Source organism: Pogona vitticeps, chromosome 12 (genome assembly GCF_051106095.1).
Source record: "Pogona vitticeps strain Pit_001003342236 chromosome 12, PviZW2.1, whole genome shotgun sequence".
Lineage (NCBI taxonomy): Eukaryota > Metazoa > Chordata > Lepidosauria > Squamata > Agamidae > Pogona > Pogona vitticeps.
Genome location: NC_135794.1, coordinates 10,563,537 through 10,576,697, shown reverse-complemented (window position 1 = coordinate 10,576,697; position 13,161 = coordinate 10,563,537). Strand labels below are relative to the sequence as shown.

Here is a 13,161-nt window from a genome sequence, read left to right as displayed (position 1 = left end):
TCCCGGCGTCTCCACTCTCCTCTGTAGGGCTGCCTCTGGCAGCTTAAGGGATGGCCTGGCTTTGGTGATCCAGGACAAGCCCAAGCAGGGAGACCCTGGCGAGCACCTCTCTGCCATCATCCTCCTGAGCGCGCCCGTCTCCAAAGAATGTATTCCCGCCTCTCCCATGACTATCCATTTACTTTGGCCATGAGGGGAGCATCCACCATCCTGCTCTCCTTGATGACATCTGGGAACTTCCTTAAAATTTCATCCTGCTGTGTCTGGTACCGAACGAGAACGGCCAACATTGGCCACCGAGCCTTCAAAGCCGCCTCGCTCACCTGCAAGAGAGAGAAATGCAAAGAACCTCCTTAGGGTTCGGTCCCTCAATCAATTCAGGGAAACGGATCCATCCCCAGAGGAGAAGGAATCTCATCTCAAGCCAGGACAAGCTTGGCTGGCCTTCGTCAGAGATGAAATCAATGCTGACCGTAAGATCCCGGCACTCTGGACAGACAGGATTCTTCCCAGCTGTGCAGTCACCGGGCAAAGCAGCCGATCATCCAGACGCTTCACGAGGACCAACACAGGAGCAAAAGAGGGGCTGTGTATCTTTTTCATTCTTTTTTTGCAAGGCATCACTGGGAGGGGAGAATCAATGTTGCCCCCCCTCCGCCCAATGGAAGAGCAATCTTTGCATTGCAGCTCCTTCCCCAGCAACTATTCCGAGTGAGGGCACTACGTCTCGCCTTCCCTCCCGATTGGCTTTGAGTCAGAGGGAAGGCGCTGCTCCCCCTTCGTTGGCCCTTCCTGACCAGAGCCAAGGCAAGGGAAGCCCTTTCGTGTAAGAGACACAAGCCTCTTCCTGTGCAGGGAGCAGCATGACCGAAAAAAGACTCCCCTCTCCCAGGCTGGCACAACTACTTCTACCTGATACAACCGGAAACTCACCCAAATTGAAATAAAAATGAGTTTGCTTACATTTCTGTCCTCCTCCTGCTGCCAGTATCCACTCAGCCGCTGGTAGATGGACAGGAGGGGACGGCAAAAGCTGGACTCCGCCTCCCGAGGATAGTGGCACTGCCTCCAGTTCTTATAATAGTGGGCGACGGAGAGGCACATTTTCTCCACAGCTGTGAAAGAAGAGGACGAAGGTGAAAGCCTGACCCCTGAGGACCTTCCCTGGGGTCAGAGACATGGAGCTTCTAGCAGGCGGACAGGGTCTGACCCTTAGGGGAAATGGACCGGATCCTTCCCCATTGCTCCTTTCCCAAACCCGCTTGGCTTTCTTTTGCAGAAGCCTCGCTCGACCTGCTCTACTTGCCCCTTGCACCTCGTGTGTTGCTTTTGGTCTCCTCCCCTTCTAACACTTGGGGTTAAACTGAACAATCCATTTCTCTGCCCTTGAAGAAAGCCGTTTGTCTCTTCAAAAGCTGGAGCAAGTCTCAGGAAAGTCACCGGGAAACGCAAGACGGGAAGAAGACGGGAAGATGGGATGGTGGGGAATATGCCAATGACCTCGGCACAGAAGTCTGTACTTTAAGGAGAAGAGGGGCTCCGTCTAGAAAGGCCGTCAGACGGATAGGAATGGGGAGGACTCTTAGGCCAACTCCCGAGGAAGAGATCCGCTTTCCCACTCACCAGAACAGATGGCCACCTTCTCTCGGCTTCCCAGGTCAAGGATCAGGATGACCTGAAGGTAAAGGAAGCTGGTAATGATGTAGGGCACGGTCCGGAGAGCTGCAAAAGGAGAAAAAGACCCACACCATGATCTACTCATTCATTTCCATCAAGATGTGATGGGGAAGAAATCAAACAGGGTAGTGAAGCCCAGCAGGAAGCTTAAGAGGCACAACCCAAACACTCCTTCGAGGGAAGGCAACGGGCATTCTGAGGAGGAGGAGGATCACGCTGTAGCCGCTTTCTGCTACAGCTCAGTGTCAACATCACTCCGGGGCAAGCTTGGGCGAGTCTTTTTTGAGACCCAAGGTAGAAGCAGGGAAAACAGCAAGGCGAGGGGGTCCGGCAGAAAAGACACCACCCTCTACCAGGGATTCAAGAACAAACAAGGAACACTAGGGAAAGGGTGGGCTTTCCTGCAATTAGTCGGACATTGTGCAGTTGGGGAAAAGGGGGTCCCTTCCCACTTCTAATTTTAATGGAGGTCTCATGAATTTGGCACCTTTGGTCCAGCTTCTTCAGTTCACTAGTCCTCCCCCAATCCCCCTCCCCGCAAGCCATCTGGGAAAGGAGGACATCAAAACCCACAACCATGGAAGAAAAACTCGAGAGGTGCAGACCGTAGTGAGAGCTGAAGTTCTCCAGGGTCTTCAGCAGCATGGGGTGGGGCGGCGTGTCCACCTCCTTTAAGATGTTCTGGAGGTATCCCATGACCTCATGGAAGTGGCCTTTGGCCAAAGACAGAAGGAGGTCGCTGGCTCTCTTGCTGCGGTCCTCCGGAGCTCCCTAAACAAGCAGATCAGGTTGAGGCATCATTACTCCCTTCTTTATCCCCTTGCAAACTTGAAATGGGGGACGGGCTTTCGGGGAACCAATGAATCCAGAGGTCAGGAAAGTTTTGGCTGTCCGTGGCCAGAATCTCCCATCCAGCCAGGCTGGTAACGAGGGCGGCTGGGGGTTTCTCAGAACCATCATCTTCAGAAAAAGATACTAACTTTCCTAAACTCTGGATTGATTCCATGATCTGACCCTGGCTAGAAGTGCTGGTCAAATGGCCCAGCGTGCACAATCCTTCCGGCCGACAGCGACCAAACCCAACCCTGCCCCCCAAAGCCAATATTTTAACTAAACTATCTTTTGTCTTACACCACTGACTAAATATTACTGGTAAGCACCAAAATAAATCTGTTCCCCAGGCTTGCCCTCATCCGTTTCCTATCGTCCGGTGCCCCCCCACCCCCATTGCTGAAAGAGTAAAAAAGCACGCATACATATATGTATAATCCCCATTATTAGTCCTCAAATAATGTAATCTTATGCCCCATGTATATCGTGCATAGATGTTTTTGCCCCATGCATATCATCATAGACATAATGCTCTTAATCATACTAATTACATGTCACTACATAAAGTACAGTAAATTGCCCACCCCATGGATAACAAGCATGCAAATACCTGCTTAATCTTACATAATCCTTGCCCTACCATCAAATATTCTATATTGTACCCCTCCCGAGAGATCAGCAATCCTTGCATGAAAGGTTTATCATGTCCAGCTTCAGGCTCTTATATCGAGGTTGCATCACAACTGTATTTTCCAAGACCTGTGGTTGTTAAGTCAGGCACATTATGTCCAACTCCACCCACTCTTATCCTTCCAAGACCACCCATGGTTGATGAGTATGCTACATCTCACCCATGACCCCACATTCCTTGGCCCCTTCGGCATTTAGTACAGTGGTGCCTCGCTTAGTGATGTTAATTCATTCCTAAAAATTTGTTGCTAACCGAAAACATCGCTAAGCGAAACACAGTTTCCCATTGAAATGCATTGAAAACCGGATAATCCGTTCCAATGGGAACGAATTGCCATCCTTAAGTGAAAATCGCCATAGGAAACATCGCTAAGTGAAACGCGGTTCCCCAATTGAAATGCATTGAAACCTGTTCAATGCATCTCAATGGGGGGGGGGACAACAACAAATTAAAAAAGAGTCAGAACAAAGTCAAATTTGGTTAACAAAGGGCTTATTAAGTGCACTTTATTGTTTGAAACATTTTAAACAGTAAACTTTAACTAAAAAACATTTTGAAAACAGCAAACATGAGGCTGTTTAAACCATCGTTATGCTAAACAGGTGACCCAAAATTTAATCGTTATGCGAAGCATGGTCCCAACCGTCGCTAAGCGAAAATCGCCCATAGGGACCATCGTTAAACAAAGCGCAAAAAGGCTCAGAAAAAGTCATCGCTAAGCAATTTCATCGTTAAATTGAGCAATTGCTAAGCGAGGGACCACTGCATTTGTTATCTATTTTCAACTCTCTGTACATTTCAAGTGCCCAACCATTACAGTGCACCTAGTCCATATTATCAAGGTGTGTATTCTGCTAGATATCCCATGTATTACAATCTTTAAATGCTCATATGACATAAAACGTCTAAAAAACCATCAATTTCACCAAAAATACCGAGAACAACAAACATTTTGTTAAACATTCATTGCAAACGACCCCTACCCTGTATTTTCGAGTAACAGGACACCCAACCCGAGGCAACTCTAACACAACAAGCAATATAAGCTATAGCCCCACCCCCAAGAAAAAAAGACAGACCCCCCAGCTGAGTACAACATAGAAATTCCACCATAGCCAGAGTCTAATATACAAGCCAACTCACCCCACACCCCAGTTAAATCTAAATAATTTCCCCACCCATGCAAGGTACTGACACTCCTCCAGCAGATCTTTCCAGAAGACATCAAGGCCCTTTTCCAACACTGCCTAACAACCACCTACTTTCAGTAGGATAACAAGTTCTATGAACAGACAGATGAAGTGGCCATGGGGAGCCCCCTCAGCCCAGTTATAGCAAACTTCTACAGTGGTACCTCGACTTACAAACTTAATCCGTATTGGAACGACATTCGTACGTCAAAAAGTTCGTAACTCGAAGTACCATTTCCCATTGAAATGCATGGGAACGGAATTAATCCATTCCAGCATTTCAAAAGCCAAAAAAGCAGGGGGAAAGGGCTGGAAAATTGAATTTCCAGGCCTTTCTCCCTGCCTTTTTGGCTTCGGAGGTCTCAAAGGGCTTCCTCCGATCTCGGGGGGAAAGCCCTTTGAGAACAAGGTCAAGGCTCTGTTTCCAAAATTTTTTTGCCTATGGGGCTGTTCGTAAATGGCTCCCTGCAAAAAGGCAGGGAGAAAGGGCTGGAAATTCGAACTTCCAGCCCTTTCTCCATGCATTTTTGCCTTCGGAGCTCTCAAAGGGCTTTCGGCCCAACATCGGAGGAAGCCCTTTGAGAGCCCTGAAGGCGCAGATCGTGGTGGCAGGGACCCCCAGGGAGGTCTCCCATGGTGGCAGGCAAGCCCTGGGATACCTCCCTCGTGGTACCCGCCGCTGCGATCGGCAGCTTCGGAACTCTCAAAGGGCTTCCCCCCGACATCGGAGAAAGCCGTGTGAGAGCTCTGAAGGCAAAAAGGCAGGGAGAAAGGGCTGGAAATTCGAATTTCCAGCCCTTTCTCCATGCATTTTTGCCTTCGGAGCTCTCAAAGGGCTTTCGGCCCAACATCGGAGGAAGCCCTTTGAGAGCCCTGAAGGCGCAGATCGTGGTGGCAGGGACCCCCAGGGAGGTCTCCCATGGTGGCAGGCAAGCCCTGGGATACCTCCCTCGTGGTACCCGCCGCTGCGATCGGCAGCTTCAGAACTCTCAAAGGGCTTCCCCCCGACATCGGAGAAAGCCGTGTGAGAGCTCTGAAGGCAAAATGGCAGGGAGAAAGGGCAGGAAATTCGAAGTTCCAGCCCTTTCTCCCTGCCTTTTTGCAGGGAGCCATTTACAAACGGCTCCGTTAGCAAAAAAAAAAAAAAAAAAAAAGGCATTGACTTGCGAACACAGCCTTGACCTTGTTCCTACGTCGAGCTCTGTTCGCACGTCGATGCCAATTTTTGCCAACGGAGCTGTTCGTAAATCGAAAAATCCGTATCTAGGGACGTTCAGAAGTTGAGGGTTGACCGTACACGGAACATTTCAAAAAACAGGCCCTGGCTTCGGCACCCTTCACACCCACAGTCTGGTTCCAATACATGGATGACACCTTCGCAATTTGGAACCACGGTGAAGAAAAACTGGAAGAATTTCGAAACCATCTTAACAGCATCCACCCAATTATACAATTCACCATGGAAAAAGAAACAGAGGGCCAGCTCCCTTTCTTAGATGTCGTGGTCATACGCAAAACTGGCCTCCTATTGGGACACAAGGTCTACAGAAAACCCACCCACACAGACCGGTACCTACACAAAAACTCCAACCACCACCCACGACAAAAAAGAGGCATAATCAAAACTCTGGTAGACCGTGCAAATGGGAACTGTGCAGCTCCATTTCTCAGCACCGAACTCAACCATCTGAATTGGGCCCTACAGGCAAATGGCTATTCCAAGAATGAAACCAAGAAAACAACACCAAACTGAAGAGGAAAAACAGGCACCCACAAATAAAGTATTTCTGCCTTACATCAAAGGGGTAATGGACCGCATGGGGAAACTTTTGAAAAAACACAGCCTACAAACAATATTTAGACCCACCACAAATATTACAGTCAACAAAGGACAAAAGGAAGCCCCTCACCACTGCAGGAGTATACCGGATACCTTGCAGTTGTGGACAGGTATACAGTGGTGCATCGCAAGACAGGCGCTCCGTTTAACGACAAATCCGCATTATGACGAGGTTTTTGCGATCACAACAGCGATCGCAAAACAACATTTTAATGTGGGAATTTCGCTGCGTGATGATCGGTTCCCTGTTTTGGGAACTGATTTCCGCTTCCCAACGATCAGCTGATCGTCGGGTTTTCAAAATGGCCGTCTGATGCTCAGAATGGCTCCCTGCTGTGTTTAGGAGCCATTTTTCGCTGCACAGGCACCCAAAAATGGCCACCTCTATGGAGGATCTGCGCTGGACGGTGAGTTCTTAGCCGATTGGAACGCATTAACCAGGTTTTAATGTGTTTCAATGGCTTTTTTATTTTCGCTTAACGACATTTTCGTTCTACAGCGATTTTACTGGAATGAATTAATGTCGTAATGCGAGGCACCACTGTATATTGGAACCACAAAACGCAGCTTTCACACCAGACTCAAACAGCATGAGAGACACTGCAAACTACAGCAACCGGAAAAATCAGCAGTAGCTGAACATTCCCTAAAACAAGCCGGGCGTGAAATTCTATTTCAAAACACTGGACTACTGGACAACACCAGCAAGCATTATGTTAGACTGCACAGGGAAGCCACTGAAATCCATAAGCACTAGCAGAGCTTCAACAAAGAAGAGGAAAGTCTATAAAACTTAATAAGGCCTGGCTCCCAGCACTGGAAAATACAGCATGCAAAAAGGTCAACCAACTCTATCCAGCCACGAAAGCCAGGGATCATTGCACAAAAAAAGACCAGCTAAAGATACCCATCAATCACAGTGACAGATAATCTCTCCCTCTTATCATAACAATACATCCACAACAAAAACACGCTGATCACCATCATCAACCTATCTCCTGAATAGGACAAAAAGCTGTTCCCACAGCTATAAATGCTCAACTATCCAGCAAACAGCAACAGAGCATGGACTGAGTTCCTACTCCAGTCCTCTGAAGATGCCAGCCACAGAGTCTGGCGAAACGTCAGGAAGAACAATCTTCAAAACTATATAGACTTTCATCTATATAGGTAATAGATAAGCATATATAATTCTTAAACTTGAAGTGTTTCATGTTAAATATAATAATAGAAAATGCTTAGTGAAAGATAAATATAGGTGTAAGATACTTCAGATAATGTATGTATGTTAATTATTATAAATCAGGAAGGTTTTTACTAAACTTAATAGTTGAAGCATTGATACAAAATATACATACACATACACACATACATACACACACACACACACACACACACACACACATTAAAAAACTTTTATTACATCACAAACAGACATACAAAACAAACAAAAACCTATATGCGGGAAGATGTTTTCCATACAATCATATCCAGTATATAGTCTGACTACATAAACCATATTGCCCTACTAAGATATTTAAACTATATTATACACACACACACACATATTAAAAACTTTTATTACATCACAAACAGACATATAAAACAAACAAAGACATATATGCGGGAAGGTGTTTTCCATACAATCATATTCAATATATAGTCTGACTACATAAACAATATTGCCCTATTAAGATATTTAAACCATATTATATATACACACAGATATATTAAAAAACTTTTATTACATCACAAACAGACATACAAAACAAACAAAAACATATATGCGGGAAGGTGTTTTCCATACAATTATATTCAATATATAGTCTGACTACATAAACCATATTGCCCTATTAAGATATTTAAACCATATTATATATACACATAGACATATTAAAAAACTTTTATTACATCACAAACAGACATACAAAACAAACAAAAACATATATGCAGGAAGGTGTTTTCCATACAATCATATCCTTCCCTCCAGTCAATTAAGTCTTTCTCTCTCCTTTTTTCTTTGCTATTCCATCTTGGTAATCCTCTCTTTAAATTAATTGTTTTAAATTGAAATTTGTAATTTTATGATTTTATATATTTTTATACTGTTTTGTTTTATTTTGTAAGCCGCCCTGAGTAGACATGGTCTAGAGGGGCGGGGTAAAAATCAAATAAATAAATAAATAAATAAATAAATAAATAAATAAATAAATAAATAAATAAATAGTCTGACTACATAAACCATATTGCCCTATTAAGATATTTAAACCATATTATATTCTCCATTTTAGAATATAATATGGTTTAAATATCTTAGTAGGGAAATATGGTTTATGTAGGCAGGCTACATATTGGATACAGTGGTGCCTCGCATTGCGACGTTAATTCGTTCCAGCGAAATCGCTGCAAAACGAAAACGTCTCTATGCGATATTAAAAAGCCCATGGAAACGCATTAAAATGCGATTAATGCATTCCTATGGGCTTAAAACTCACCGTTCAGTGAAGGTCCTCCATAGCGCGGCCATTTTTGGTGGGCGGCCATTTTGTTTACCCAGCGGCGATTTTGAAACCGCCAATCAGCTGTTAAAAAATCACCGCTTTGCGATGATCGGTGCCTGAAGCAGGGAACCGATCATCACAAAGTGAAATTCCCCCATAGGGAACATCGCAAAGCAATCTCTTTTGCAACTGCAAAAAATGTGTTGCAAAGCGATTTCATCGCTAAACAGAGCAATCGCTATGCGAGGCACCACTGTATGATTGTATGAAAAACACCCACACACATATATATATGTTTTTGTTTGTTTTGTTTGTCTGTTTGTGATGTCATAAAAGTTATTTTTTTAAAAAAAAAAAGTTAGATCCTGCCTTTCAGACTGTCCCCTCCTATCAGACCTGCCCTCTGGAACGATGGAAAGACTGATAAAAGCCATTGCCGAGATGCCCTCCTCTGCAGCTCCAAAGACTCCGAAGACAACTTTCCAAACAAATTGCTGTTGATTGTGAAAAATTGCCTCTTACCTCTTTCAGCATCTCTTCGGTCAACAGAGGGACCAGCAGCTTCGTCTTGCTCTCTCCAGCTGTGCGGAGGAGATCTTGGGCAGCCACATCAGCATCTTCCAGGCCCTGCAGCTGGATGCTAACCTGATGCTGAAGCTCTGAAAGGGAGAACATGGGATTGGTGGTTACCAATAAAAGAGTTCTAAGCCGCCCAGAGACCTCTGGGTAGTGTGGGCGGCATATAAATTGAATAAATAAATAAATAAATAAATAAATAAATAAATAAATAAATAAATAAATAAATAAATAAATAAATAAATAAATAAATAAATAAATAAATAAATAAATAAATAAATAAATAAGAGGCGCAAGGAACAGAGTCTGGCAAATCTGTCCTAAGATGGTGGGCTTGGAAGGGCTGATGAGACCATCCAATCCAACCCCCTGCTGGACCTGGAAGCCAAGCCCTGGGAGGATAGACTGAAAGAACCCCCTCCCTCCCGCCCTCCTTCCGCCCCCCCCCACCTACCTTTCTTTAAGTGGCCCTCCATATTGGACCACTTTGGGCCCAGAGGGGCCCTGGCTGCCAGATGGATACGATATATCAATAATTAAACTAATAATAATAATGATAATAATATTGATAATAATAATGATAATAATAATAATAATGATAATAATATTGATAATAATATTGATAATAATAATAATCAGAATAATAGTAATCAGAAGAATAATAATAATCAGAATAATAATGATAATGATAAGAATGATAAGAATAACAATAATTTGAGTGAACTAAGCAAAAAAAATGGCTCTTTGCTCAGGACCGCATTCACTCTGAGGGAAAATTTTGAGGGGGGGGACAGAGGGCTTGTCTTTCCTCTATGACATGTCTTGATGACCCGAGCTAGCCAAGGGGGGCAAGGCTGCTGGCCTGCAGGCTGCTTTCATCATCCTTAAAACCATTATGATCTGGCCTGTTTACTGCCCCCTGTTTACCACAACATCCCATCCCAGGAAGCCCTCTGGGACGCGTGAGGAAACCCCAAGCGGCTTTTGCCTCTCAGGGAACCAGACCCGGGAGGCCAAGTCGGCTTCCATCGTTCCAGGATGTCCTCTCAGCAGAAGAGGCTGCCCGGCCCTTTCCTGACTTATATGTGGGTCTGAGGTCTGCTCCTGGTCCTCTAAATAAAACCCACAGTGGTCCCAGCCAAGCATTTCTAGTCCTTCTCTAAGGGTGTGACTCCTCTGGAGAGCTGAATAATTCAGCATGGCTGGGGTTTGATTCACGGCCCATTTCACGTCTCAAACCGCCATCGGTGCTCACACGGGAGCCCTGGGTTGCTTCAAGCGTTCACCACTCATCCTTGCTGCACCGCAAGGAGCCTTCCCGTGCCCAACTCCCTCCCTTCCTCTGGTCCTGCCTCTTGGCCGCTACTCCTTCCTGGGCCTGCCTCTGCCGATTCTTTCCTGGTTGGCAGCCCCGAGGGCTCTCCGACTCCAGGGCAAAGGGGATATGGGGGGGGAAGGTGCACCCAAGAACCCAGGAGAAGGTTGCCTCCCTGGGGACGCCCAGGCAGCACAGGGAGAACTCCAACAGATGAGTCCCAGAAATCCCATAAATGGAGCACAACGCGGATACATGTGGCCAGAAAAGAGTCCCAGGGCAGGGTGGGGGGTGGGTGCTGGAGGGTGGGGGAAGCGTTGCAAGTGTCTCCCTGATATAGTTCAGGAGGAGCCAGGGAGGGGGTACGTGCCCGAAAGAAACACGCCAGGTCTTGTTTGCAGACAAGTGGGGTAGAACTTCCCAGGTTCAGCCCAGGAACCTGTCGGGGGATCCTCCCCCCCAGTCAAGCCTGAGACAACTACATTTCTAAAAAAGCTTTTTATAGAAAAAGAACATAATGGAAAGGTCCTTCCTCGTTTCAGAATACAAAATATCAAAGGTCTGAACAGTCGTTTTGCAAAGCACGCCACGATTCACAACTGAGAAAGAACCCCGATAGAATAACACACACCACAATCCGTTACTTCTCTTCCTTGCTCTCAAGTAAGGCGTACAGGACTGACCTCATCTCTGGGGACATTAACTAGTTTAAACTAAATTGAAACCCGATGTCACCAGAAAAGCATCATCCCTGCCTGGGTTACTTGAAAAGAAGGGAAAGGGGGAATAGATGGGTGGCGGGACTGATTTGGGAGTTCACCGTTGTCACGTTCCCGCGTGGCCCCTGGTTGTTCCACCAAGCGAAGGGCTCACAGTATGTGTCGTTCAGCTGCCACTGGTTGATGACATCAACACTGTTTATCTTTCAGAACCAAACAGACATTGTTTATTGTTACAGATGATGACAGTACAAGCAGTGTTGTTAACTCTTAACCAGACATCCGCCATTCTCCTCCTCCTCCTCCTCAACCACCACTCTCCCTCACCCAGATTCCAGCATCATCAAAACTCTATTCTCTCCCTCTCTTCCTCCTGCAGAGACTCTGGTGACTCCACCTCTAGAACACTCTCATTGGTCCATGCAGATATATCTCATTAATATTCATTATCTGCGCGGACGCCACTACCGTGCATGCTGGTTGCAATGCTTGCCCAGAAAGCTTGGAGGGTCTCATCCGGCCAAGGGGACACATGCCTTAGTGACCTGCTGGCTAGAGGAGGGGTCCCCAACCTTTTCCACCCCATGGACTTTGGAACTCCCTCCCACTTGAGGCTAGGCAGGCCCCATCTTTGCTGTCCTCCTAGATGCAAGCCAAGGCCTTTCTCTTCACTCAAGCTTTTCCTCCCTCGCTGGTTTCTCGAGTGGGATTTTAAAACGGATGTTTGTGCCCTTCTCTTTTCAATGTCTTTTCCAGGCGACTTTTGTTGACCTTGTAGTGTGTGCTCTTTCATCCTTTTTAGCCTTTGTAGACCTTTTGGTTTTAGTTTTAAATATTATGTTTTAATGATATGAGCCACCTTGGGTGCTTTTGAAGGAGAAGAGCATGGTAAAATATTTTAAAGAAAATAAAATAACAACAGAGGTCTACATGCCAGCTTGAAAAAGGAGACGGTCCCAGTGACAGAGGGGGGAAAAGCCACTTTGGGAGCAGAAAAGTCTGGACCAATTGCAAGCAGGGTTTGTATCATGTGGTCAGTCAAAGACTTGACATTTCACCCCTTTTAAAAGCAGTGCAAATCCCGCAGCATTTGACCATGTCACCTACCTATGGTGCTATTAATGCATCCTGGCGCTAGCCTTCTTCCCCATTTTCATGACACGCATGGACAGCCTGCGATCGAACATAACAGAGATATTTTCATATATACTAGTGTTACCCAGGGGATCTCCCACTGGAGCTTTGGCCATTCGTCATATTATTTTGTTCCAAAATACAGAATTGGGTCTTGATCTGTTATCAAGGGAAAAAAAGAGAAAAAATTCACAATCCTCAGAACAGGATGTGATGGTCCGAAGGAGAATGGGATTTGTAGACAGAGAAAATGGAGACTGTTATTTTCAAAGTGACATGATTTTAAAGTCTTGGAATGTGCTAGGCCGTGAGACTGTTTTTCAGATCCACTGACTGTCCTCTAAAGCCCACCGTGGTCCCAGCCAACCCACAGCTTGATCTTTCTGTGGCCGAGGGACACGTTGTGCACCTCCTCAGAGGTCTGAAACTGTGGAGGCTCAAACAATGAGGCTTAAGAGCTGGAATCAGGCAGTCACTCCTATTTTTCCTGTCTCTTGAGCTCCACTGTGCCTTCAAAAAAAACTAGCAAAGACAGACAGACAAACACAGAATATTTACTTATTTTATTTATTTAAAAGGTTTTCACCGCCCTTTCCTCCTAAGAAAGGGACCAAGGCGCCTTACATCATTAAAACAGAGTATTAAAGCTAAAAACAGGGAAGCTCTCCCGGTTGCATTCCTGCCTGC

At 45.6% G+C, this 13,161-nt stretch overlaps 1 protein-coding gene across 1 annotated transcript in view; it reads right to left on the bottom strand.

Moving 5' to 3' along the window:
- LOC140702431 (maestro heat-like repeat-containing protein family member 2B) overlaps positions 1-9,782 on the bottom strand; it is a 29,660-nt gene extending 19,878 nt beyond the window's left edge. The window contains exons 1-7 of the mRNA XM_078381054.1: positions 9,761-9,782; positions 9,253-9,389; positions 5,049-5,136; positions 2,283-2,390; positions 1,624-1,722; positions 996-1,115; positions 271-323 (exon numbers count right to left, since the gene is read on the bottom strand). Coding sequence (XP_078237180.1) covers positions 271-323; positions 996-1,115; positions 1,624-1,722; positions 2,283-2,390; positions 5,049-5,136; positions 9,253-9,389; positions 9,761-9,782 — 627 coding nt within the window. The remainder of the gene's footprint in view (positions 1-270; positions 324-995; positions 1,116-1,623; positions 1,723-2,282; positions 2,391-5,048; positions 5,137-9,252; positions 9,390-9,760) is intronic.
- Between the last annotated feature and the right edge of the window lie 3,379 nt (positions 9,783-13,161).